Source organism: Myotis nattereri (genome assembly GCF_964212035.1).
Source record: "Myotis nattereri genome assembly, chromosome: 11".
NCBI lineage: Eukaryota > Metazoa > Chordata > Mammalia > Chiroptera > Vespertilionidae > Myotis > Myotis nattereri.
The window spans coordinates 30,240,269-30,268,067 of NC_138086.1; the positions used below are offsets into that span (position 1 = coordinate 30,240,269).

At 43.1% G+C, this 27,799-nt stretch overlaps 1 protein-coding gene across 1 annotated transcript in view; it reads right to left on the reverse strand.

The window, feature by feature from the left end:
* The window catches only part of KDM7A (lysine demethylase 7A), an 86,531-nt gene extending 68,386 nt beyond the window's left edge, over nucleotides 1-18,145 (reverse strand). Inside the window, exon 1 of the mRNA XM_081102476.1 lies at nucleotides 17,876-18,145. Coding sequence (XP_080958602.1) covers nucleotides 17,876-18,069 — 194 coding nt within the window. The 5' untranslated portion in view covers nucleotides 18,070-18,145. The remainder of the gene's footprint in view (nucleotides 1-17,875) is intronic.
* Between the last annotated feature and the right edge of the window lie 9,654 nt (nucleotides 18,146-27,799).

Sequence of the window (27,799 nt, forward strand, 5' to 3'; positions counted from 1 at the left end):
GGTGGAAAGAGGGCAATCTTTTAGACAAAAGGGATTAAATTATTTTAGCTATCTTAAGAGACTTTCCACAGAGAAAGGAGCACTCCAGGAACAAAATTTTAAATGAAGGAAGACGAAATCATGGTGATGATGAGGGAATTTCCAGAGACTTTTCTTAAGAGGAAAGCGTTACCCTAAATTACACTGATGTATCTCATGGTAGGAGGGAGGTGCAGAGGGAGGGTAGAAAAGGCGGTGTAGAGGGATCTCTGATAATGGTCAAGAACAACAAAAGAGGCTAGCAGGTAGAAGAGATTAGGTCAGGAAGAGTCACCTACAAGGCAGTGTGAAAGTAGGGGAAAGAAATACTAGCAGGTCTGGAGGTGCAGGCCATATCAGTTTCATAGTTTAGCAAGTGGAGACATACTAGTGCAGTTGGCAATTACGTATTTAAGACTAGAGCTCAGATCTACAAAGGAGATAAAAATTTAGGAATCATCCACAAGCAGATGAAAGCTGAAGTCATGGGATCAGATAAATACTAGAAAAAGACCTACTGAAGACTGAACCCTGGGGTACTCCCATGTTAAAAGATTGGGGAGACAGGAAGGACTGTGATGAGGACTCTGAAGGAGGAGTGAAGCCGTAGGAAAACCAGCCTGGGGATTTCCTAGAAGCCAAAGAAGGTGAAGCACACTGGTACCTCTGACAAGAGCTGTGTCATGGGTCGTAAAGATAAAAGCCCGATTCCACTGGGTTCAGAGTGAACGGCACCTCAGTTAGAAAAAAGAGGGGAAAACAAACCCTAACAACTGGAGGTAGCAAATACGGACACTTTTTAAAATAAATTTTGCTATAAAAGGAACAAAGAAATAGGGTTGCATCTGAAGGGGAGATGTCAGGTCAAGAAAGTTGGGGGTTTTTGTGATTTTTAATAAAGGTTCTATACTATTTGCACACTAATGGGGGGGGGGGAATGATATGGAAGGAGGGGAGTAACTGCTGGAGCATGTCCTTGAATAGGTGAAAGGGGGTGAGAGCTAATATAACTAAAGGTAATTTCCAATCACTTTGCGGTTTCCTTTTCTTTCTGAAATTACATTCCAGAAATTTCCTAAATCTGAAAATAGACCTCTCCATACTAGTAAGCAAATTCTGGCAACTGTAGCTCACATATAAATGGCTGAATGAATGCAAGATGTATAGCACTGACACTTCAAAAAACAATGACTAGAATAAAAAGTTATAAAGGGAAAAATTGTCATTTAGTTCAAGAATATATGCTATTTTGGCAAAACAGATATGCTACTTCTACTCATTTAAGGATCCCTTCTTTCCAGTGAGTGTAATATTATTTAATGAATATTTAATACTTAACTCCCGAACAAAGGTTAAAGACAAAATTGTCCAACTTGATGAGGAACTCCACAAGTGATTTGTGTACAAACCTTCTAGTTACTTTTTATTGATCTAGTTCAAGGCCGACCAAAGTGTAGAGTTAAGTGTACCTGGAGGAATAGATGACATGCGGGCTTGAAGCCTGCGAGGAAGACGATACATCTGAGATGCTGATCTTCAAGTTACCCAATCTTGCCATAAAAATTGAGGAATGTGCTGAGGTTGTGAGCAGTTACTCACACTGCTGGGCAGGCAAGATCACCACTAAAACAGAGAGGAACCCAGAGGACCCAGCACTGTCACCACGGTGAGAATAGCTGGGCCTGAGGGAGCCAGTCCCCAGAGGGCACTATCGTTGGCAGCAGGGCCTGCCTGTTTATGAGAACTGACAGCCGGGGCAGCTGGCCCTGCCAATGGGACAGACTGCTGGGCCTCCTGCTCTGTAGAGCCATTCTCCTCGGGTTAGGTCCTTTAATCCTTTACACTTTCCCTGAGTCTGTTAGTGTCCTTTCATCAACCACCAGCACCCTTCTGACACCTTACACATGCACATTTTATATGATAAAGACTATTTAACTCAATAAATATCTTTCTCACAAATATTAAAATTTGTGTTGAGCATCACTAACACATGACTTAACAGATACCTCTGTTTAGGACAAAATTAAATTTCAAAAATCAAAATCCTTTCAAAGTGCTGCATAGATATGGCAGAAGCTGTGATGATAGTCAAAGAAAGCCTGAAATGTGACAGTGGTAATGAAATAAAAAGTCCCTGATGTGGATGGTGGAAAGGAGGGGAGAGCAAAGGAGGAAAAGTCACCCATCTCCTAACATCACTTAATCTTAAAGTCCTAAGAAGCGTACTGTCCTCCTCTGTCCTGTCCAAGAAAAGAAAAAACCCGCAGAGCAGTGAAGCGGGTGAATGAACCAGGCAGTGCAAGGGCCAGGAGTAAGGCTGAGTGCAAGCTGGGTGACTGGCAGGAGGTGAGTGGAGAGACTCCTGGCAGCCCCAACAAAGTGAGGCTGAAGGAAAGAGCTGTGTGAAAGAAAGACTGGAGCTTTCAGAGGATACTCGATTCCAACAAGGGTTAAGAAATGAGAAAACAGAGAAAGCAAGTTCGGTTCAGAGGATCTGATCTCTCCTGCCACAGGCTGGATGCCCATAAAGGCAGAGGCAGGAACAGGAAAATTAGGGGAGCAGAGTCTAGCACTGACTAGTACTTGGCATTTGAATGGTTGAGAAAGCTGGTTTGTGGAAAGAAGTCCCCGAATCAAAGAGAAGGGCCTCTGCTCTCTCAGTAACCATGGGATCTTAGGAAATGTTTGTTGATCATCTGACAGAAAATAAGACAGTCTAGCAAGAAAGGGAAAATAACTCAAAGAACCAGGCACAAAGAAAATTAGCCTTAAAAATGTACTGAAATAAGAAGAATGCAAGAGTGGAAGATGAGTCAGACCTGTAACAAGTTAAATTAAGCACAAAGACTACAATTCCTCTAACCTGCACATAGTTTATACATACCCCAAGATTCCTTCGTAGTCAAGCAAAAAGGACTGACCACATGTCTACAGTGTAGCGTGTGTGACAGGTGAGGCACTGTGGGAGTCCACAGAGCAGAGGGAACCCAGGAACCCACAACCCAGGTTCTGAGGAAGAAAGCTCTAGTGCGGTCACCCGGAAAGTTTCCCAAGTCACTGATGGGAACTGGCCAGAAAGCCTCTGCTTCCAGGGTGCCTGTGTCCCATGCTTTTGTCACAGTGGGCCAGTTAGGGTGCTAACAAACTGTCTCACTGTTCTTTTATTCACGTGTCTTTAAATAGTCGGGGTTCCTGGGCAGTGGGAACATCTCCAGGACCTCCAGGCAGTTCTCCAGGACCACTTAATTTTCTTTTGTATATAAGAAATTTTTTATTAATATAAAGTACCCATTAGACACTGTATAAATCAAAAGGACCATAGTGGTTCACACTCCAATTTCTCTGTCAAATAGTGACCACTTATCTGACAACAGCTTTTACACATTAAAAATGCCGAACAGGTAGTTCAGTTGATTAGAGCATTGTCCCAATACACCAAGATTGCAGGTTTGATCCTGGTCAGGGCACATACAAGAATCAACCAATGAATGCATAAGTAAGTGGAACAACAAATCAATGTTTCTCTCTCTTCCTCTCTAAAGATCAATAAATAAATAAAAATGCCAAATTATTTACAATGGGATAGGTTCCCCCAGCTTTTGCAATCTCATAATTTACTGCACATGTCAGACTGTTAGGATTACTAACTGATAAATAGGAGTCACTATTAGATGTTTAAATTTCCTGTGTTTTGTGCCCAAGAAAAATGATACTTCTAAGTACAAAAGAAGAGAAGTTCAGCACTTCTCCACAAAACATTCTGAATGTTTTATTCCCCGCTCCCCATAATAAAACACAAATTGAATATGTCATTATATTTTCTCCAACACTGATTTCTGATATATTAGAATGATCAGATAAACAGTCTTACAGCCCTGACAGTGTTCCTATGCTCCCTTTCTTTAGAAAAAATTTAAAATATGACTGCATATAAAATAATTCAAAATGTATAATACTAGAACATTACCTTAAGAATAAACAAATGCTCATCAAGAACAAAGACAGACATACAAAAATACACTATAGCATTAAGTACTAAGGAGGGAGGGAGGAGGGGAGGAAAAGAGAAAGGAAAGAAGAAGGGAGGGAGAAAGGGGCTGAAGAATCTATTAACAGAGAACCAGACAAATTATGGTAAATCCACAGAATGGAATTCTATGCAGCCATTAGGAAGAGTGAAACACCTGTATATGCTGATATGAAAAGCTCTCCTAGACCTCCAGGATATTTTAATAGTGAAAAAGAGAAAGGCATAGAATCATGTACACAGCATGACCCCTTCTTTCTGAATGAGAACTCAAAACTTAATGATGTTTACCACTGGGGAAAGGGGACTGAAGGAAGGAGACAAGATACTTTCACTTTTCATTTTTTTATCTTTCTATATTACTTGTTTTGTTTTCTAAATTATAGGCTAGATGGCCAAAGGAGACATGAACTCTTTTTTGTATTCATCTTTTTTACATCTCTATATTGCTTAAAGCTAATAATATTACACATTAAAATTTTGCTTTTTAAAAGAGTAAAGTTGGCATACATTATATTTGTTACAGGTGCACAACATAGTGATTGGACATTTATATACCTTATGATGTGATATCCACACTAAGTCTGGTGATGATGCGTCACCATGCAGAGATACTACAATATTATTAACTATAAGTTAAAATTTTCCTTTATATAATAATCTATAGAAAATTCTTAATAAAAAAAAAAAGAAAATTCTAATGAGCCAATTAATGTCAAAACTAGTGATAAACGGAAAGAATCAAGCCATTTAATTCTGCTTCTCCTATATAGAATTGTACCACTAGGTAGTCCAAAGAGCAGATGAAGGAAAATTTTCTCTTTATAGAAGTACTAGAGGCCTGGTGCACGAAATTCGTGCGGGGGGTGGGGGATTCCTCAGCCCGACCTGCACCCTCTCTGCCGGGAGCCGGTCCATGCTTGCTGTTTCAAGGGACCTGGCATATATGGCATACTGTTCTTAATATGTTTGCTCACCTTCTTGGCACTATGTGTTTTAACCAAGGTCTCTGAGAAAGGTTGTTTCCCCAGGTAGGGATTTTCCCCTGAAGTTAGGGAGGGAATAAAACCTCTTAACTAAGTGCCAGGTGGGAAATTAATCACTTTAACTACGAATAATCATGCTTAAGCTACATAATCTTTACTCCCTGGAATGGAGATAAGAAACGCCCTAACCTTTGGAATAGAGATTGATAGGATTGGAATCAACTGGTATAAATACAGTTGAAACAAGACAACAGCAGACAGAACTTAGGAGACAGAGAGAGAGACAGAAATTGGCACAGAACCTACACAGAACGTTCTCTAGAGACAGAAGAACTTCGCTGGAGAGAACATGGCAAAAGATCCTGGACAGAAACTGGCCTCAGAACCTAGAGACAGAACCTAGCGAGAGAACATGGCAAAAGATCCTGGACTGAACCTGACTACAGAAATTGGCAAGAGAACCTGACTAGAACCTGGTGACTGAACCTGGCTGGAGAACCTGGAGAACCTAGCAAGAGAACATGGACACAGAACCTGGCTAGAGATCCTAACCAGAACTTCGCTGGAGATCCTGACCAGAACTTGGCTAGAGATCCTGGCTAGGCTGCTGATCAACTGAACACTGCCTCCGTGTCATTCCTTCTTCGCCGACTCCGTCCACACCTTTGGGGACCCCTGGACCTGCTGGGGTTGGACCCCGGCACCTCTCCAATCCAGGAGCCCTCAGGGGATGTCCTACTGACGACTTGGGCCTGCTCCCCATGGTTCTCTGCTCTCTGTGGGGCCTGCCTGCTTCACACCATGGCAAAGGGCAATCAGGCCCTGCTGGGTGCTGCCTGCAGGCTGCGCTTGGCTGCTCCTGGGACGCTGCGGTGACAGGGCCAAGCAGGCCCTGCTGGGTGCTGCCTGCGGGCCGAGCTTGCCTGCTGGGCTCACATTGCCGGGGTGACGCTGCCAGCGTCCTGCCCCAGCCGCTATGGGCACCGCCATCTTTTCAGAGAGTGACAGTTAATTTGCATATTACCCTTTTATTAGATAGGATTCTAGCTTATAGTTGAAGAAGTAATTTATAATTACACTAGAGGCCCAGCGCACAAAATTTGTGCATGGATAGGGTCCCTAGGCCTGGCCTGCAATCAGGGCCGATCTTCCCCAGCTGCTGGCAGCCAGCCCCACTCCCCACCCACCTCTGTGTGTGGGGCGACCAGTGGGGTAAACAGACCTCAGCACCGCCCACGTCATCGCCACTCCCCAACCCAGTTCCCCATCAGGCGATCGGAGCCTGCCGGCCGGGGGTAAGGACCACGAGGTTGGCCATTCCTGGCCGCTCACCGGCCCTGGTTCCCCTACCCCCACTGCCACTGTCAGTTTCCCTGTGTGTGGGGGGCGACCGGCGGGGCAACCAACAGGTGACCAGCGGGGCAATCAGGGCACCAGCGCCACCCGTGTCCACTGCCACCCCCGGTTCCCATCAGGCGATCAGGGTCTGCAGGCTAGGGCAGCTCCTGAGTTGAGCGTCTGCCCCCTATTGGTCAGTGCATGTCATAGCTGACTGGTCATTCCGCCGTCCAGTCGATCTGCATATTACGCTTTTATATATATGTAGATTATCATCATTTTGCAACCACTAGTGAATAAGTGAATGGATACTGGGATTACACCGTGGCAACAGGCATGACCAAAAGAGAAACAACCATTTCTATTTCCTGATGGAAGACTACACCACCCACTTATAAAATATTCTTGGGGGGCAAACCTGAATTTGACCAAACTTCTCTGGATTCAAATACTAATTCACAAGAAAGACAAAAACACGTTCAAAGATGTTTCAGGGATGTAATAACAAAATAGAGAAAGTAAAAAACTGTATAGGATAAACAACAACTTTCTGCAACAAATAAATTGCAAGGGAAAAGAGAGACACGAGGTGAGCCTATGGAACAGGGTTTTCCAAAAGCACTGTGGAGTCTAGGGCTGGATTATCCTTTTGTTGAGGGGACTGTGCTGTGTGGAACATTTAGTAGCAACTATGCCCTTATACCTACTAGATTCCTATAGCACCCTCTCCCCAATAAAAATAATCACTATCTTTTTAAAGTGTTTCTAGATCTTGCCAAGTCTCCCCAGGGTGGGAAGTGCCAAATCCCATCCAGTTGAGAACCACTGCTACAGATTAAGAGACTTCCAGGACATATCAGCTAATCACAATGTGCAGACCTTAACTGGATCTTGATTCAAACAATAGAAAAAAAATTATAACACTTAAGAGACAACTGGAGAGAAAAAAAAAATGAAAAAAGAAAAAGAGACAATTGGAAATTTGAACACTGAGTATTTGATGTTATTAAGGTCATGATAATCACTGAAGCAGAGTGATGGTTCCCAGGGAGCACATTGTACTATCTGTGTACTTTCGTATATGTTTTAAATTTTCTCTAAAAACAACAAAAATTAAAGTCAAGACCATTATGGTAGCTAGCAGCATTCAGCTGAATGACAAAACAACCCAATAACTGAATCTTGAGAACATTCAACTGATTTCCACTAACCATCCCATGTACTCTTGCTCATGTAGATGTAGAAGAGGCTCTCAAAACAAATCCATTTTAAAAGGAAAATAATCACTGTCTTTTTAAAGGACAAATGAAAAGTGTACTCCCAGGACAGTTTAAACCCCTAGGGTTCACAAAACACAAGTTAGGAAATGCTGCTTTGGAGAAATTCCTGGGTCAAGAATGCATTAGAGATTCCTATTATATTCATTTACTTGTTCAGTGTTTGTTCCTCCATGTCTCTTATATTTGTCAATTTTACTAAATACTACCAAAGGCAGTGGTATTTTCAAATTTAGATACACAATATTTTAAAATGTAAGTACAAAGCATCACCAAAATACAACTTAAATATCCAACAGTGCAGAATATTTTCCCATGTGGCTGATATTCTTAGAGCTAATGAAGTACACTTAAAAACACAATATATGCAAAGAACCATATGATTTCACTCATATGTGGGATATAAAACAGAAAGCAAAAACAAACAAAAACTCATAGACAAAGACAAAAGTATCATATGGTGGTTACCAAAGGCAAAAGGGAGTGGGGAGGAGGTAGAAGAAGGTAAAGGGGTTCAAATATATAGAGTGACAGAAGGAGACTTGACTTTAGGTGATGAACACACAATGTAATATACAGCTAATGTATTATACAAATGTATACTTGAAACCTATATAATCTTAATAACCAACGCTACTCCAATAAAATTTTTAAAATACGTTATATGCATATGAACTTATATTAGGAAATAAGCTTATGGTTCCCCATAGATGCTTAAGAAGTCTTTGATACAATTCAACAACCATTCGTGATAAACACTTTAAAAAAAGAATTGAGGGCTACTTTCTTAATATGATAAGAGGCCTAAAGCTAATATCTTACTTAGTAACGAAACATTAGAGGTATTTCCACTAAAGACAGGAACAAAGTAAGGATATTCATTCTCTCCGCCACTATTCAGCATTGTACTACTGGTATTAGCTTATGCAGTTAGAAAAGCGAAATCACTTAGAGGCATAAGAATAGATAAAGAGTAGTAAAACTACCTCTATTTGCATATGATAGGAACCTCTAGTGAACTGATGATACAACTAACTCAATTACTTCATTATTAAAATAGCAGAATATAAAGCAACATTTAAAAATCAAGTAAGTCTTCATATACATACCAATAACCAATCAGCAAGTAGTAGAGAAAAATCTCATTTATAATAGTAAAAAAAAAAATTAAACATTAAGAAATAAACTTAATAATTGTGCAAAATCTATACAAAGAAAAAGTTTAAACATATCTGAAAGGCACAAAAGTAGGTTTAAATAAACAAACAGCCTGTTCTTAGATAGAATGACTCAACATTACAAAAATGTCAGTTCTCACTATGTCAGTTAATCTATAAGTTTAATGTAATACTAATAAAATATCAATGAGCTTTTTAATAAAATTAGACAACATGCTACTAAAGTTTATATGGAAAAATAAACCTGCAAGAATAACAAATAAACAAAAAAATCCACCCGAAAACAAAAAAACACAAGGTTGGGACTTGTCTTACCAGACTTAAAAACTTACTATAAAAGCCTCCATAATTAAAACAGTGTGGTGGAGAGAACCAAGATGGCGGCATAGGTAAACACCGGAAATTGCTGCCTCCCACAATAACTTCAAAAATACAACTAAAAGACAAAACGGACAGCATCCAGAACTACAGGAAGGCTGGCTGAGTGGAAATTCTACAACTAGAAGGAAAGAGAAAAGCACACTGAGACTCAGAGGAGCAGCGGAAGTAAAGTGCAGAGGTACGGAGGCGCATGCGGCAAGGGCTGGCAACTGAGGACGCGGCTGTCTTTTTGAATCGGGAGGGAGTCACAAGCCCCTGACTGCTCTGAACTCCAGTTCCGGAAAGTCTCTGGGGACCCAGACTCATACAGGGAGAAACTGGACTGTCTGGCAGCGGGCAGAACTCAGAACTCGAGGGCGGCTTTCTCTCAGAGGTGCTTGCAGCGATTACCCAGACACTGAGACGCAGGGCCTCTTAGGGTAGGACTGAGGAGCAGCCATAGCTGCTTGCTCCGCCCTGTTGATTCTCTGAGACCCCGCTCCACCCAAGCTGCGGCAGAGGCTTTTGCATATCAATGCCCTGGCCCTTTGCAATCTGAAAATTACCTAACAAACTGCAGCTGGGTCAGACAGACCCAGAACTTCCAAGAAAAGGCCCAAGGCCCCACAGCAGTTTGCACTGCTTCACAGCTGGGCCTCATCTGGGCACCTCCAAACCCCAAACAAGGAAGGGGAATCTGCAGATCTCTTCAAAGCTCCTGCGGGGTAGCCTCAGGCAGAGGCTAAATTAGCACCTCCTTAGATCCAAGAGCCAGTGTACCCAGTGGTCAGAGCGGGACCATCCAGATTACAACTCCTCAGATCCATAAGGGACACACTCAGGGGGCAGACTCAGTGAGCACCAAAGCCCCACTGAAGCAAGTCTTGCCCCATAAGGGTGTCTTCAACACAGAAGTTCTCCCACCGTAGACACAGCTGATTCTCACAGCCAATTGGCCTGGAGGTCAATTCCTCCCAGTGATAACTACAACAATCAAGGCTTAACTACAACAAGACTGTGCACAAAGCCCACAAAGGGGTGCACCAAGAGTGTCCACCTCAGGTAACTGGGGAGGCTGAGCCACTGGGCCCTATAGGACACCTAGCACACAAAGCCACTCTACCAACACAGGGAAGCATAAAAAATGCGAAGACAAAGAAACAGGTCACAAATGACAGAAATGGAGGAAAGCCAACTACTGAATATAGAGTTCAAAACCACACTTATAATGTTTTTCAAGAATTTTCTAGAAACCGCCAATAAGTTTAGTGAGAACCTGGAGGGTATGAAAAAAGACCAACTAGAAGTTAAGCATACACTGACTGAAATAAAGAATAATATACAGAGATCCAACAGCAGACAAGAGGATCCCAAGAATCAAGTCAAAGATTTGAAATACAAAGAAGCAAAAATTACCCAACCAGAAAAGCAAAATGAAAAAAGAATCCAAAAATATGAAGATAGTGTAAGGAGCCTCTGGGACAACTTCAAGCGCACCAACATCTGAATTATAGGGGTGCCAGAAGAAGAGAGAGAGCAAGATATTGAAAACCTATTTGAAGAAATAATGACAGAAAACTTCCCCTACCTGGTGAAAGAAATAGACTTACAAGTCCAGGATGCACAGAGAATCCCAAACAAAAGGAATCCAAAGAGGACCACACCAAGACACATCATAAATAAAATGCCAAGGGCAAAAGACAAAGAGAGAATCTTAAAAGCAGCAAGAGAAAAACAGTCAGTTACCTACAAGGGAGTACCCATATGACTGTCAGCTGATTTCTCAACAGAAACTATGCAGACTGGCAATGATTAAAAATATGAAAACGCATCCTGATGGCAAGAATGTGGTGGAAGAGGCACTCTCATACGCTGCTGGTGGGAATGCAAACAGGCCCAAGCATCAGAGGGAAATCTGGTAATCCTAACAAAACAACATATGCACCTATCTTTGGGCCAAGTAATCCCACCTCTAGTAATCTAACCTGAAGATATACCTCCAACAACATGAAAATACATATGCACAAGATTATTCATTACAGCACTGTTTTTAATTGCAAAATACTACAACCTAAATGCCTATACACAAGAAAAAAGATGAATAAAACAAGCTACAGCTATTCTATATAGCTGTTAAAAAGAAGAAGGAAGAACTCTGAATTAACATGGAGTGATTTCCAGTATATACTAGTAAGTGAGAAAAAGCAAAATGAAGTATATTTATCATAAGCTACCCTTCATATGAAGAAAACAGATACAATAAAAAAAACAAAACATACATCTGCTCATTTGTGGGAAAACACACCAAAAACACAGAAAAGATGAGCCAGAAACGAGAGATTACTTACAGGAGGGGGGTGAAAAAGGGATGGAAAGGCATAAGAGGGGTGAAGAGGGCATGACACTTCTGAGTATACCTTTTCATATAACTCTGACTTCTTAGAATGATAGTAATGGTTTACATATTCAAAATATAAACTAACAATTAAAAAACCAACCAGGATGTGAGAGGACTCCAAAATGCAACACAAAAGAAGGAGGTAACCTAACTTTGATTTGACTAGATATTATCAGGCTAAAGACAAAAAGAACTATAAACAAGTACTGTAACCTAGTTAGCAGATTTCTTTATTACAAGGGTAAGGGTTAGCAATTCTAGAACCACTTTATGTATACACTAGGAATGAACAAATAAATCTATTAAATGTAATAAGAGCTGGGTTTCTCAAAGTTGGACAAAAAGTTACAAGCAAGGAAAGGGAAAAGGTTAAAACGAATGCTGTGGTATTGGATGAGAATCAAAGGTATATAGATAGATGCAACAGAAATAAATCCAGATGTGAATGCATGTGTGTGATTTCTGTATTTCTCAGCTCTGTCCACTGGGAAGGCCTAGAAGCTATGAGCCCACCTAGTACCAGACCTTGGTTTCTTAAATTCATTCTCCAAAGAAACCAGGACTCACCCAAACACATACAAAAATCATACAAGTTACCATTAATTCAACTATAATTAATGGGAAAAGAATAATATTAATATTCATGGAAAAGTAAGTAAACAATCATTAGAGTAATAAAATGTAACTTCCAAAAAGAATCAGAACTTGGTAGCAGCTACAAGATCAGCACTGGCCAACTGTTCAAAACTGCACAACTTATTGTGGAGTTCCAATTGCTAGAACCAACCAAAGCCTGCTTTATAAATCAAACTAGAGCAGTGGTTCTCAACCTTCTGGCCCTTTAAATACAGTTCCTCATGTTGTGACCCAACCATAAAATTATTTTCGTTGCTACTTCATAACTGTAATGTTGCTACTCTTATGAATCGTAATGTAAATATCTGATATGCAAGATGGTTTTAGGCGACCCCTGTGAAAGGGTTGTTTGACCACCAAAGGGGTCACGACCCACAGGTTGAGAACCTCTGTTCTAGATAAAATCCTTCCATTCTCATAAACTAAGCTCTTCATTTATTCAGGCTTCAGGAAAAAAATTAATATATAACATTTATAAATTACCAAAACTGACTCAAACTTTTAAAATCATCTCTCACCTGGACTGTTGTTACAATAGCTTCTTACTGATCTACCTGTCAGCCTTTGCCTCCCTCCAATCTATTCTCCATGTAGCAGCCAAAGTGAAACTTTTAAAGGTTAAATCAAATCCTTTACTCCTCAAAATATACCATCTGCTTTATGTAAAATCCAAAATATTCTTGTGTTCAAATGTCTCCTTCTCAAGGCACTCCATAATCACACCATGTGAAAGTAGCCTTATACTACCCCCAGCCCTCTTTTCCCATGACACAACTTTTTTTGTCATACACTTGTTTATCTATCTGCCCCCAGTAAGTCAGGACAAGAAACAAAGTAAAATTAAAACATACTGTATGGCAGCTACCAAATTGGTAAACATAACTCTTTAAACACTGAATGATTGAAGTACACTTAAAATAAAGTTTAAAAAATCTTCAGTGAACATACAGCTCAGTGAATTTTTACAGCTGAATCAGTCACGCTAGCACCACACAAGATCAAGATAGAGAACATTTGCTGAACCTCAGAAGCTCCCTCGGGCCTTCTCTCAGTCATGCCCCCCAGAGGCAAGCACTAGCCTGACTTCGCATCCAATTATGCCTGTACTTGAATTTAATATAAGCAGAATCAAACATTGCACACTTTTGTGTCTGGCTTCTTTTACTCAACTTTTTATCTGTGAGATTCACCCATGTTGTATGCATCAGTAGTGCTTTTTTTTTAAATCACTGATGAGAATTCCATTTTATAAATATACCATAATTTATCCAGTCTACTATTAATGACATTTAGGTCATTACATTTTGGGGACAATATAAATAGTGGTGCCACAAATAATCTTGGGTACTTCTTTTTGGTGGGAATATTCATTTGCAGATTGACAAAGTGTTTGTTTGGCTTGGTTTTGGGGTGACAGGGTTAATAATACCTTAGATTGGAGAGGATGCAGGGAACTAGAAGTGGACACTGTTGGTGAAAGTATAAATTGGAATAACCTTTCTAGAGGACAACCTGGCTGTAGGCACAAGAAGCCTAAAAATATCTGTGCCTTGTGACTACTAATTCTACTTCAAGGAATTTCTTATTGACTACTTACACACGTGCCACTTCTTCTTCGTGTTTTACCTGTATTAACTCATTTGATTTATTCTAAGGAAATAGAGATACTCACAATGGTTTGTTTAGAATGATGTCACCTATCCATTATCATTAGGAAATACACGAAAAAGTAGTAAACAAGGTAAAAAACTAACAAGAGGGGAATGGTTTTAAAATATATAGTACTCCTGTAAAATTAAACACTATACAACCACTGAAAAATGCTTTCAAAAAACTTTAAAGATACAGAAAAAAGTATATATTAATGAAAGAGGTTAGGTAACACTGGAATGCATAAAATGAATTCCAGGTTGTTTTCAATACATACATATACCTTAAATGTTAAAATAGTGGCAATCTCTGGGAGACATGGGTACTTGCATATTCTTGATACTTTTCTATACTTCCCATTTTTCTATAATATATTACTTTTGTCAATCAAGACGAATATATTACTAAAAAGTCTAACAAACAAGGGTATTTACAATCTAATAGAGAGACAAAGACATTAAAAGTAGAACAGTGACGCAGTTTTACATAGGATGACATTAAGTGTGCTATGGAAAGACACATAGCCTAGACATTGGCATTACAAGAAAGCTCATCTTACTTCCAAGACTCAAAGAGGAAAAAGTCCATCTCCAATTCAGAAGGAAACTTCCCAGGAAAATCCTGTTAATTCCTCAGCTCACGGACCCTAAGGGTATCATTATACATTGTGCCCAGCAAGTGTTTTCCCCGCCTCCCCTCACTTAAAAAAAAAAAAAAAGGCTTAGGCAGACTGAGGGATGAGAATTCCTGAATACCAAGGATACAAAGTTCAACAGCCTCACACCTGGAGGAGGCTGGTTCCATCCACCCTGCTACCTGGCTAAAAAGCATCAAGGCAGGGCACTCCTTCCCTGTCGGAATAAATTAGAGGAAAAACTTTTCAGATTTTCAGATGTCAGAAACTTCAGGCAGATTAAACCAAAATTTACATCAAAATTCACTGAGTTTAAAAAATTTTACTTGAATAATAAAATTACTAAGCAATTATCCAGCTGGCCCTGGCCGGGTGCTCAGTGGTTAGAGCAGCAGCCTAAGGGTCAAAGGGTCTCAGGCTCAATTTCCAATGAAGGGCACTTACAATTGCAGGTACAATCCCCAACCTCAGTCTGATCACGGCATGCAGGAAGCAACCAATCCATGTGTCTCGCACATCAATGTCTCTCAACGTCTCTCTCTCTCTCTCTTCTTCCCCTCCTCCCTCCCTTACACGCTCTCTAAAAATCAATGGAAAAAAAATATCCTTGGGTGAGGATTTAAAAAGAAATTATCCAGTTAAGGCAATCCTCTGTACCCACTCGTTTCCTCTTTCTTCCTCTACAAATAGACTACCCCTGGAAACCAAGGAAAAGCTGAGCATGAGAATGAAAGCTACACCTCAGGACTTCAGGGGCCAATTCTCACATAAGCAAGTGGTACTAGTTTAATAATTAATACGTAAGGAACATTTTGTTGTGTTCAAAAAAACAATCACTCATTTTATGGTACTATAAACATTAAAGTAAATATTAATCACAAGAAAAATATATAAACCTCAAATTACCAATACTTCATTAAGAATTAAACTTGGTATTAAGATACTGCTTTTATATGGTGGAGCAGTATCACTAAATTTTCTAATTTCTGATATCTTAACCAGAGTAACTGCTCAAGAACTGCTGGTCTAAAAAATAAAATAAAAAACAACCTAGGTTCAAAATATAGTGCATCCCCCAAAAAATGTATACACACATTTTGAATAATTATAAAGGTGGTGTTTATTAAAATACATTTCATTTTCAAAAACTGAGGTATCAGCTATTAAAGTGTGTATATATTTCAGAGTCACTTCCACAGATACGAAGTCACACAAATTTTTGTGACAAATTTATGTTTTGGCCTTGTTTTCTCTTCTTCACATGTGCCCTCTTCTTTTTCCCTTCAACTTCTCCTGTTTTCAGATGTATACTTAAATGCATTACAAAATTCTCCACAACTTCCTGCAGCTTTTTATGATTATAGTGTTGTTACCCAAATTAAGATAAATAAAATTCTAGTCTAAAATTTATTAACCTATCGAATCTTTACATTGGACAATGGAACAAATTTCTTATACAGCTAAAAGAGTTTTTTGAAAAATAAGTATTTACATAATCACCAGGGATTCTGGCTTTATTCTATATGTCACCTAGATTTTTGGATAATCTCTACTCTGGTTGCCTAGGGTATGAGAACAGAGGGTGTAGAAACAGAATTGGCAAAGTTTGGTATGACCAAATTTCAGTTTTATGTATAATCTAAATACAGAAAAATACCAGTGTACAGTAATGAAAAAGAACTTCGGATAATTTATTCTTAGTTACATGTGGCAAGGTTGTAGTAATATTCCCCAAGCATAGACCAGATTGTTAAAGATTATCTGATACAGTGACAACGTTGCCTTTTTCTCTGGTACTGCTGTCAGAGCTGTGCAAACCGAGAACTGATTAAATAAAACTAACGGTACTTGAAAATTAAGCAAAACTAACTGTACCTAGCACTAAACACCGAAATGAACGCTGTCATTGAAGTGGTTTTCTCTCCCAGGGCCAGTAGAGGGAGACGAAGACATCTGGCCTGGTCGTGCAGTGTTTCTGTAAAATTGGGGAGGGGGGGAGCGGAGGCTGTATTTAAATGCCCTGCTGTCAATCAAAGGACACTTCCTACAATCACAGTCACCATATCTGCTACCACCCGTGAGCGCACTCTCGCCAAGATGCAACCCCGAACGGGGCTCGGGAAACCTGCTTCGCCCGAAGGGGACCGCAGGCTCTCCCACAACACCCAAATAAGGACTTTGGGAGCCCAACCCCAACTAGTTTCTTTGTTTAAATGCCTGCGAGTCCCTCCCACGCCGGAGTCAAGAGGCTGTGGCGCCGCCCTTTATTAGCCTCACACTTTGATTACAAAACACACGAGTCGGCGGCCTGGCGGCGGAGGCGGCCCGAGCTCTCACAAACGTCAAACCCCGAAACGCAGGCGGCCGCCCCGGCGCAGGGCGACGCTCGCCGCCCCCGCCACCCGGCCCGAAGTGCTCACGGCCGGCCAAAGTTCGCCCGCGCCAGGCCCCCGGGCGCCGGCCCCGCGCCGTCTGGGTGTCGCCAGCCCCTCGGGGGACGGGAAATTTCACTCTTTGTAAAGTTTGAGCGGCGGCGCGGGGGCGACGCGAGGAGAGAGGGGGGTGAGACGAGGCTGTCTCTTCAGGCCCCGCCGCCCACTCCATCCGCTCCGCCCCCGCCAGGACGGGGTGTACTGGGGCGCTGGGCGGGGGGCACCGTCCGAGCCGACCTGCCGCCCCGCCCGGGACCCCCGGCCCCAAACTTCCGACTGGCATCGTTAAGTCCCGAGCGCGCCTCATCTGTTGCTGTTTACTCCGCGAGCCCCGCCGGGCAGGCGCTGCCGACGCCCCCGGCCCAGCGCCCGGCCCGGGAAGTTTGATAAAGACCCAGGGAAGGGGGCGCGCCGGGGACCCGCGGGGGAGGGGACGGGGCGATTTCTGGAGACCCCGAGCTGGGCGACCAGGTCCCCGCCGAGAAGGAAGGCGCGGCGGCCGGCGGGGCAAGGCGGCCGGGCGGGCGGCGACTCCGGACCCGGAGTCCCGGGCGGGCGGGAGGGGCGGCGGCCGGGCTGCGGGCGCCGCGAGGGGTGGCGGGGCCCGGCCGGCGCTCCGCCCGCCACCTGCGCCGGCGCCTGCCCCGGCCGCGTCCCCTCGCCCTGTCTCCCCCTGCCAACTTCGCGGCCGGCCCCCTTTGTTCCCGTTTGTTGTGGCGACTCTTCGCCTGGCCGGGCGATCCCACCAGCCCCACTCAGCCCGCTCGGCGCCCGGCGAGCCCGGGGCCCCGCGCGTCCCGCTGCCCGGCCGGGGGCTCGGTGCCCGGACCGCGGGGCGCGCGGCGCGGCGGCCGGGCGGAAGGGGATGCGGGCGGCCGGCGCGGCGGCGGCGGGTGGCCGGTGCCCGGCGGCGGCCGCGGGGCCGGAGGGGGTTTATTTACCTGCCGTGGAACCAGTCCTTGCAGATATCGCACTCGATCATGAAGCGGTTCACGTCGTACGGCTGCCGGCACACACAGTACACCGGCGGGGGCGGCGGGGGCGCCGAGGCCCGGCCCGGAGCCGCCACCGACACGGCTGCCGCGGCGGCTCCCGCTGCTGCTCCCGCGGCCACCGCCGCCACCGCTCCGGCCATCTTTAAAACACACACGCTCGCTCGCTGCTCCGCTCGCCGACTGGAGCGAGCGCCGCCGCCAGCCAGCGCCGCCTCCTGCAGCAGCCGGAGCAGCAGCCGGGGAGGCGGCGGCGGCGCTCAGTGCGCGCGCGCGGGGCCGCGGCGGGCGGCTGGGGGAGGGCGCGCACACGACGCGCGAGGCCCCGCGGCTCCTTCCGGCGCTCCGCGCGGGGCCGTGCGTCTCGCGCACGTCGTCCGGCCGCCTGCGCGCTCCGCTCCCCCGCGTCGGCGGGGCGCAGGGACCGGCTGAAGGGCACGCGGGGCGGGGGGAGGCCGAGGATCCCTAGGACACGCGCGGCGGCGTGGGGCGTGGGGCGCGTGGCCCCGGAGGGCGGCGGGCGCGTGCGGAGCCCGAGTCGGCGTGCGGAGTGGGAGCGAGAGCGAGAGCGAGGCCGGGAAGTTCCTGCGCCCCGACAGCGGCACGCGCTGTGCGGTGCTCGGAGGAGGGGAAACGAGGAAGTTAGAGCCCCCGCCACGGCCCCCTCCCGACGGGAGAGAATCTTCCGTCTATTAGCAGCCACCCCGCCACCGCTGCGGGCCGAGCCCGGGGCTAACAGTGCTCAGAGCTGGTTGTGCCCCGCTGGGTGCAGAGGTGCGCTGGGGGGTCATCCAGACTTGGAAAACCACCTACCCGAATTCCCACCGACCCGCTAGGACATGCAAGTGTCGATGGAGCCTGTTAGGTGAAGGAGGGTGTTCCCAAGAGAGTTCATTCGTGGCTGTGAGCCCAGAGGGACAGCCTTGAAATGTGGTTGGTGGAGAAAGGACTGGAGAGGAGCCCCGCGAGTTTATAAATTACATGACTTAGATGCGAATGCTCTCGGTCCCAGGTTTGGAAGATAGGGATAAAATTCGAAATGACGCTGACACCTCGGAAAGGGGATACTGCAAAACCCAAATAAAAAGTACTTGGCATATAATAATAGGCCTTTAATAAATGTTTTTGAGCCCTAGCTGGTTTGGCTCAGTGGATAGAGCATCGGCCTGCGGACTGAAGGGTCCTGGTTTGATTCCTGTCAAGGGCAGAAGACTGGGTTGCGGGCTTGATCCCCAGTAGGGGGCGTGCAGGAGGCAGCCAAACAATGATTCTCATCATTGATGTTTCCTATCTCTCCCTCTCCTTTCCCCTCCGAAATCAATAAAAGCATATTTTTTAAAAAGAATAAAAAATAAATATTTTTGAATGAAGGGTGAGATTGATAAGAATAAAAACAGATTAATACGAATCGAGAGGTTGCCTTGGAATCATAAATATGAAGATTGGAAGGGGTGTTGCGGGTCATTGAATCAAGTAATTGTACCTGAATTTCTTGGGCATTTCTATCACTGGGAAAAGCCCCATGGCGCCTCTCTCAGCCGCCTCAGGCAAAGAATCGCTGGACTATTCTAACATTTTCATAATTGAGGAGAGTAACATGCCTAAAGTCTCAGATCTGAGCTGAAGCTAAAGTTTAAGTTTCTTTTGTGTCCAATCCTTTTTCTGCCACACCACTGCTTGGCACATATTTTGCAGGAAAAGAAACACCTGGAAATCAGAGTTGACTACAAAGTCAATGAGTTTGAAACATTTCTACTGGAGAAAAAAGGAGAGTAATTTTGGCCTTTGTTGAGAGGCAGAGAGCTTGCTTTCTATAAGCTGTGTGACCTTGGGCAAGTCACTCCATTTCTCTCGAACCTAGGTCCTTGAAGACTTACTCTGAGAAAAATGATGGATAATAATACCTTCCATAACTACTTCACAGAGGTTTTATAACGAGCAAAAGAGATCATGTATCTTTTAAAGTACAGTGTAGGTGCCCGGCGGGCATGGCTCAGTGGTTGAGCATCGACCTGTGAACTAGGATGTCATGGTTCGATTCTGGTCAGGGCACATGATCCCCAGTGGAGGGCATGCAGGAGGCAGTCCACCAATGATTCCAATGATTCTCTTTCATCATTGATGTTTCTCTCTCTTTTTCTCCCCCGCCCCCATCCTCTCTGAAATCAATTAAAATATATATATTTTTAAAAATCAGGCGTAGTGATGCTGGAAATTTGAATATGCTAAAAAGAACATAAACTTTATCATAGATATGTACTAGTATGTATAGGGGGGATAACATTGTAGGAGATGTGTGTTATCAGGACACAGCACAACAGTGTGTCAGGGAAGAGGAGGCAGGCAAAGCTGTCATGTTGGACACTGGTGAGGAGGGCATCCTCCGCAGGAAGCGCCTGGTGTGGGGTGTTCTCACCTTCCTGCCTGGAGGGGCCACCTGGCTCTGGGATGTCAGCAAGAGTACAGCCTGGCAGAGGAGTAGGCAGCAACAGTGATGGGAGATTGGTTATATACAAGAGAATTGATCAATAAGTAAATATGCAGTAAGTAAAAATAGCCCCCTCCCTTTTTCTGAACTTTTGCTTTTCACAGTTTCAGTTGAAAATTCCAGAAATATACAATTCATAAGTTGTAAATGGCACATGGTTTGAGTAGTGTGATGAAATCTAACCCATCTACTTCATCCCACCCAGGGCGTGAAGCATCCCCCGTCCAGCGTCTTCACACTGTATACACGACCCGCCCACAGTCACTTGGTACTGTCTTGGTTATCAGATCAATGTCGTGGTATCACAGTACTTGTGTTCAAGTAACCTTATTTCACTAAATAATGATCCTAAAGCTCAAGCGTAGTGGTGCTGGAAATGTGGATATGCTAAAAAGAACATAAACTTTATCATAGATATGTATATATAGGGGGAAAACATATATACATCAGTACTATCTGTGGTTTTAGGATATCTTGGAACATATTCCCCTCAGATAAGAGAGGACCACTATACTAAGGAAATGGGAGTCAGATTTCTCACTGTTGAGGAAGAGAGTTACAATTATGGAAGGATAACCGGAATGAATCTTTTGATGGTGAATTGGTAATGGAGGTATCAATCTATTTCTAATTACAGAAATTGATATAGGTGAATAAGTACATACATGCTCTTTCCACTGAGAGGGTCTGAAATTAATGACACAAAACACAATGAGCACATCTAGCATAGATCTTGGTTTCTAAACACCATTCTCCTCTTCATTTTTTTCTTCTTGGCAAAATGGTTGATTCCAGAACTAGAGAAGAGAAAGTACAGGGTGAGCCTGGAGCCTCTAGTTAATGGAAGAAAGTAAGGACATGCTCAAAGAATAATGAGGCGTGTCAAAAGGGCACAGGCCATCGGGCCCGTGTGTCTCAGTGGCTGAGTGTCAACCTATGAACCAGAAGATCACGGTTCAATTCCCGGTCAGGGCACATGCTAGGGTTGCGGGCTCAATCCCTAGCGTGGGTCATACAGGAGACAGCTGATCTATGATTCTTTCTCATCATTGATGTTTCTATCTCTCCCTTCCTCTCTGAAATCAGTAAAAAAATTTTAAAAGGACACAGGCCAACTTGTGTTCCACTGGCCAAATCTGGGACAAACTGGAGTCTTTTCTCCAATACTGTGCCTAGAACCCCAGGAACATGCTTCCCGGACCTTAGGGAGACACCTCCTACCTAAGAGACCTCTTCCTTTCTGGAGCTCCTATAATCCTCCCACAGGCTCTGGATTTAGGCACACTGGTGCCTATATAACCCATTGAATAACATAGGAAACCATACAGATGTAAATGAACATAAATTAAAAGTTTGAAAAGGATTGGAAGGTTTACATAGTTTCAAAGTATCACCCCCATAAAATTCTTATTACTTACTAAGAAAATTAGAGTAATTTTATAGTGAAGTCTGGCAGACAGCACCTTAATCACGTGATCAAGTGACATCAGTAATGGGACAATAAAAATCATGCACAGCCTGCCCTTACCAGGAGGTGCAGTGGGTTGGAGCATCATCCCATACACTAAACAGTGGTGGGACCCATTCCTGGTCAGGGCACATACCCAGGTTTCAGGGTCCATCTTGGGTTAGAGCCCATATGGGAGGCAACTGATCGATGTTTCTCTCTCACATCAACATTTCTCTCTTTCTCTCCCCTCTTCCTCTTCCTCCCTCTCCTCTCTCCCCTCTTCCTCTCTCTAAATTCAATTTTTAGAATATCCTCAGGTGAGGATTTAAAAAAAGAAGAAATCATGACCATCTAATAGGCTCCAAAGAGAAGAATCCTAGCATCACTCTGTGTGTTTCTGCCTGGTGGTCTACTTGGTTGAGTCTCCAGTTTGGAAATGCAGCTAGTTTTAAAGGTACATCAAAAAATCAGCAAGAATAGCCCTGGTCGGTGTGGTTCAGTGATTGAAGCATTGGCCTGAGCACCAAGGAGTCTTGGGTTCGATTCCCGGTCAAGGACACATACCTGAGTTGCAGGTTCTGTCCCCATCCTTGGTCAGGGTGCTTATGGAAGGCAACCAATCCATGTCTCTCTCACATCAATGTTTCTCTCTTTCTTTCCCTCCCTCCCTCTCCCACCCTTCCACTCTCTCTAAAAAGCAATGGAAAAAATATCCTTGGGTGAGGATTAAAAGTAAATAGAAATCACCAAAAATAAAAACACTCTAAGGAACACAAACCTGTAAGAGAAGGTTAAAGAAATTGCAAACACAAAGATTTGACCTTGAGAAGAAAGGGATAAAGTCTAGAACTCTGACTAATGCCAAAATCTTAGTGACAAGCTTCATACACAGTAATTCAGAGCACAGACTTGGATTCCATAATCTCTCTCTGTTGAGTTGTAGTTCTCTCGTTTTCTCTCTCTCTCTCTCTCTCTCTCTCTCTCTCTCTCTCTCTCTCTCTCTCTGGACAATCTTCACCAGAAGATATTTTTTCATTGATTTTTAGAGAGAGTGGAAAGGAGGAGGAGGAAAGAGAGAGAAACATCTATGTGAGAGAGATACACATCAATTGGTTACCTCCTGCAACAGAGGTCCTTGACCAGAATCAAACCTGGGACCCTTCAGACCACAGGCCTAGCTAGCTGTATCCACTTGAGCCAAACCAGCTAGGACTGGTTTTCTCATTTTAATGGGGATGATAAGAGTACCTCACAGGGTTGGTTGCATTAAGTGAGATAACAAAGTGCTGCCCACAATTCTTGATAACCCATATAGCTGTCAGTTGTAATTATGAGTAATTATTTATTGCTTAATAATAATACAAAGGCCTGAAGAGGACCTAGAGAGTTAGGAGAAAAAATTAGGAGAGTCTTATCCTGAAAACAAGGGAGGGAGAGAATTTCAAAAAGAAAATTTATCAAAGAAAGACACTCAGGACGGTGGGGGGGAGGGGGCGAGACCAACCAAAGGACGTGTATGCATGCATATAAGTATAACCAATGGGCACAGACACCAGGGGGTGAGGGCACAAGCAGGGGGTGGGGGGCAATGGGGGGATAAGGATGCATATGTAATACCTTAGTCAATAAAGAAAAAAAAGAAAGAAAGACACGCAGCTCCACAGCAACATTGGTTGGCAGTGACTATGGGAGTCCCTCTTTCTTCTCTGCAGGTAATCCAGTACCTTCAGATCTTTCTTAATTTTTATATCAAACCTAAGCTGCTCCGTTGTTTGTTTTTAACATTCCACTTGTCCTTAAACCCCATTTCCCTGAAAAGGAATGTTTGCTCCAACCTAAAAACTCTGTTTCCTGCTACTACTGACATTCACCTATCTCCGTGACCATGTCTGCTAGCCTCTTCCTTGGTATTCCCTCTCCCTTCTCTTTCTTCAAAACTCTGTTCAATATATCTGCCCAGGGAGTCTCCTAAACGCTCCCAGCGCTGTGCCCCAACCCGGCCATCCTTTATCTAATGAGAGGCCTTGCTCATGGGCGTGTGCCACACGTGTGGACACTGTGGGAGCAGAAAAAAAGTTGATGGCTACTGTGTTCGACTGTCTCCTTATAAAAATCTCCACCTGTGCCCAGTCTAACCATGAGCAAAACATCAGACAAATTCCCATAGAGGGACCTTCTACAAAGTACTTGACCAAAATTGGTTAAAACTGTCCAAGGTCATGACAAACAGGGAAAGCCTGAGGAGCTGTCACAGCCACAAGGAGACATGACAACTAACTGTAACCTGGTATTCTAGATGAGAGCCTACAAAACTAAGGGAATTGGGTTAAAACTAAGGAAATCTGGATAAACCATGGGCTTTGATCTTAAGGTATCAATAGTGATCCATTGATTTTAAGAAATGTGTCAGACAAATGTAGGACGTTAATAATAGAGGAAACTTGTTATATGCATATGGGAATTCTGTACTATCTTCTCAATTTTTCTGTAAATTTAAACGTGTTCTAAAAAATAAAGTATTTAAGATTAAACAAAAAGGGTTTCTATTTCAGGGGCCTAGAGCTTAGAGCTATGCTCTAAATTTGTGCTTATATAAATGCTTTAAATTTGTATATTACTTTGGTCTATCAAAACACTGCTGTGTGCGTTACCTACAAAGTCTCCGTGTCTCAAATACAAACCCAGTTACTGAAAAATAGTTAGTTATGCAGGGCACTAGGTCATGGCTTCCCATTCTGGGTTCTGTGGTACTTCATCGCAGTCTGGGAAGATATTTCTGGTGGTGTTAGCAACATATTGTTAATAATGAGGAGGTCTAGAAAATTATGCTGTCTGTGTATGTGTGCCTGTGATTAGCCTGAGAGCTTGGCTAAACTGAAAAGTAATGTACTCATCCATCCATCCATTCATTCATCTTTGTTTAGTATCTACTACATACCTATGGTCGTTGCTAAGACTACAGGGATAAAAGGCACATTCCCTGTCCTCAATGGGCTCTCACTGTAAAAGAGATAAACAAGTAAATATAAAATTGAAACACAATATGCTAAGTGTGTGGTGAGGAAAAACACAAAGAAATACAGCAACATGTGGGAGGAACGTCTAACCCAGACTGGGGTTGTTCAGGGGATGTTCACTCCTCAAGGACAAACATGAAAAGAAATCCTTTGTCTTTCACCATCCCTATTTATGAAATACTTAAAATTTTACCTTCCAAGCAATATAAGGAAGTTTTATCCCCACCTCAAGTAGAGTTGGGATATATAGAGAGATAGACATGAGGTTTTGGTTTTTCAACTAATAAGAAGTGAACCACAAAATCAAGGTAGCGCTGACTTAGTAAATGAGGTTGGGGTGTGTGTCTTTAAAGGGGACTGAATGAGAGACAGTGACAAAATCTCTGATGTGTCAACAATCACAAACACTTATTAAGCACTCAAAGCAGTGTGTTTAACAATATTGCAGGTATACAGAAAAAATGATAAATGCTGCAATAGAAAAGTATAGACAAGTTCTTAATATATTTTGTTTCCCATTCTTATTTCCAGGGTGATTCACTCATCTTCCTTTGTGTTTATTAGTAATCACTGGTCATTCCTAGTGATCAATAAACAAATACTTTTAAAATGCAAAGAATCTCTTTCAAATTAAGCCCAAATGACAAGTAATTTTTTTGTAACCTGAAAATTGCAGCATTAAATATATCTGTAATGAGTTGAAATATTGTCCATTGTCTTTAAATTCCTGATAGATAACTTAAAAACCTTTTTGCCTATGGATAACTAATTTAAAATATATTAAGTCTGTAGATTTAATTAAATTGTGAGTCCTGCCTCTTAACTTTATTGCCTCACAGATTTATTCCGTTATAGGTCCTAATTAAGAAATTAACATTAAAACCAAAGGGGGTTTAAAGTTTTCATTTTGCTTTATAAGCACAAAAAAAGCTGTAAAATGCCATCAAATATCTTTCTTCCTTGGAGACAGAGTTTCACATTCCCAGCTATCTTTTGCTTAAGTACTTAAAAATAGGAGTTAATGTAGAGTTAGCCTTAATATTCAGGGCCAGCTATGGGAAAGAAGGTTTTATCCCCATATGTTTGAGAAAGAACAGCTTTTTTTTTTTTAAAAAAAAAAAAAAGCACGCTAAAAATATTACCTTAGCATGTAGCAACAAAAATAAGTTGGGTTAATAAGATCTTAGTGAGGTCTGTTTCGTGCTGAATGTCATGGGGAAAAATGAAAGAAATGTACAAATGGTTCCTGCCTTTAAGAGTAGAAACAGGGAGCAAAGGGTTAATCATGAGGTACGCAGGGTGCCCTGAAAAGCCAAGATTTTCAGAGGACTTGAAGAAAGGGACATTCAACCCAGAACAAACACAGAATTGCAGCACAGACGTATGAAAAGGTGTGAGGAAGATGAAAGCCTAGGATGAGCTGGGCTTTGCCAAAATAAGTTAAGGACAACTGAAAGGGCGCTTTAATCTATATTTAGAGGGAGAAGAAGAACAAGGAAGGTGTGGGCATGAAGCTGGGGCAGATGGTGTAATATTGACAGATGATAAAGCAAAATTGCTCAACACTATTTAGTTTTTCTCTCTCTTATCAGAAAATGTCTTTGAGCTGGAAAATGTGCTCTGCTAAAAAAGACGGCATGTGGGACTAAGTATTGACTTGACCCATTTATCTGTAGCAGAATTGGGAAGACTAGAAATGTTCTCTATTTGAAACTAGACTGAGCTCCCAAGTATGGGAGAGGCAGAGGCAACTGGTGCTGGAGAGACAGACCCAGGGCAGATGCGCGAAGGGTCAGTTTGTCCAAAGGAAACGGTAAAACCAGATGACAACGTCCCCAAAGCTGCTGACAGTGGGACCAGACACAAGGTAATAAAGAATGAGGGCCCAGTAGGCGTGGCTCGGTAGTGGAGCATCAACCTATGAACCAGGAGGTCACGGTTTGATTCCTGGTCAGGACACAGGCCCTGGTTGTGGGCTCCATCACCAGTGTGGGGTGTGCAGGAGGCAGCCCATCAGTGATTCTCTCTCATCAATAATGTTTCTATCTCTCTCCCTCGCCCTTCCTCTCTGAAATCAATAAAAATATATTTTTTAAAAGAATGAGGAATAAGCTAGTATTTATGTGCAGGAATTACTGTAGATACTTAATATACATGTTTTCATTTAATTCCTGCATCAATCTTAATAAGAATAGTATGACGAGCCTTGGACTTTTCTAATGTGGAAAAGAAGGCTCCCCAAAGGTTATGCAGCTAGCAAGAGGGACAGGTGAGATTTGATCCCAGGTCTGTATGACTTCACAGCCCATGTCTTTCCTCCAGATCAGTGATTTTCAGCCTTTTTCATCTCATGGCACACAAAAACTAATTACTAAAATTCTGTGGCACACCAAAAAAAGCTATTATATTTTTTTCCAATTTGACAAAAAAAAAATGGTATAATTTTGATTTATTCACACCAGATGGCTGTTGTTGTATTGGCTGTTGTCATTTTTTTATTTGACAGTCTCAGAGAAAAGAGGTCAGTGCCCCTGACTAAATAGTCAAGTATTGCATGTTTTAAAAATTCTCGTGGCCTGCCCGTGCGCTACGGCACCCCGATTGAAAACCGCTGCTCCAGATACTGGAGACAGCACCATCTGGAATCCAGGGGTCACGAACTCAAGAATGAGAAGCCTCCACTGGCATCAAGGAAGTCTGTGAATGGCTACCACGGCCATGTCACTGGACTGGAGGTGGTGGGTAGGGTGACCTTCCCTGAGCAAGAAGACTGCGAAGGACAAAATTAGGTACTCGGCCTAAGTTGTCTCGGATATAGCAAAAGAATGACCTAATCACAGGGACTAGGACAGAGGCCAGGAATTCAAAGTACAATTCAAGGAAGGATGACTTGATGCTGAGCCGCTGAAGTACTTCCT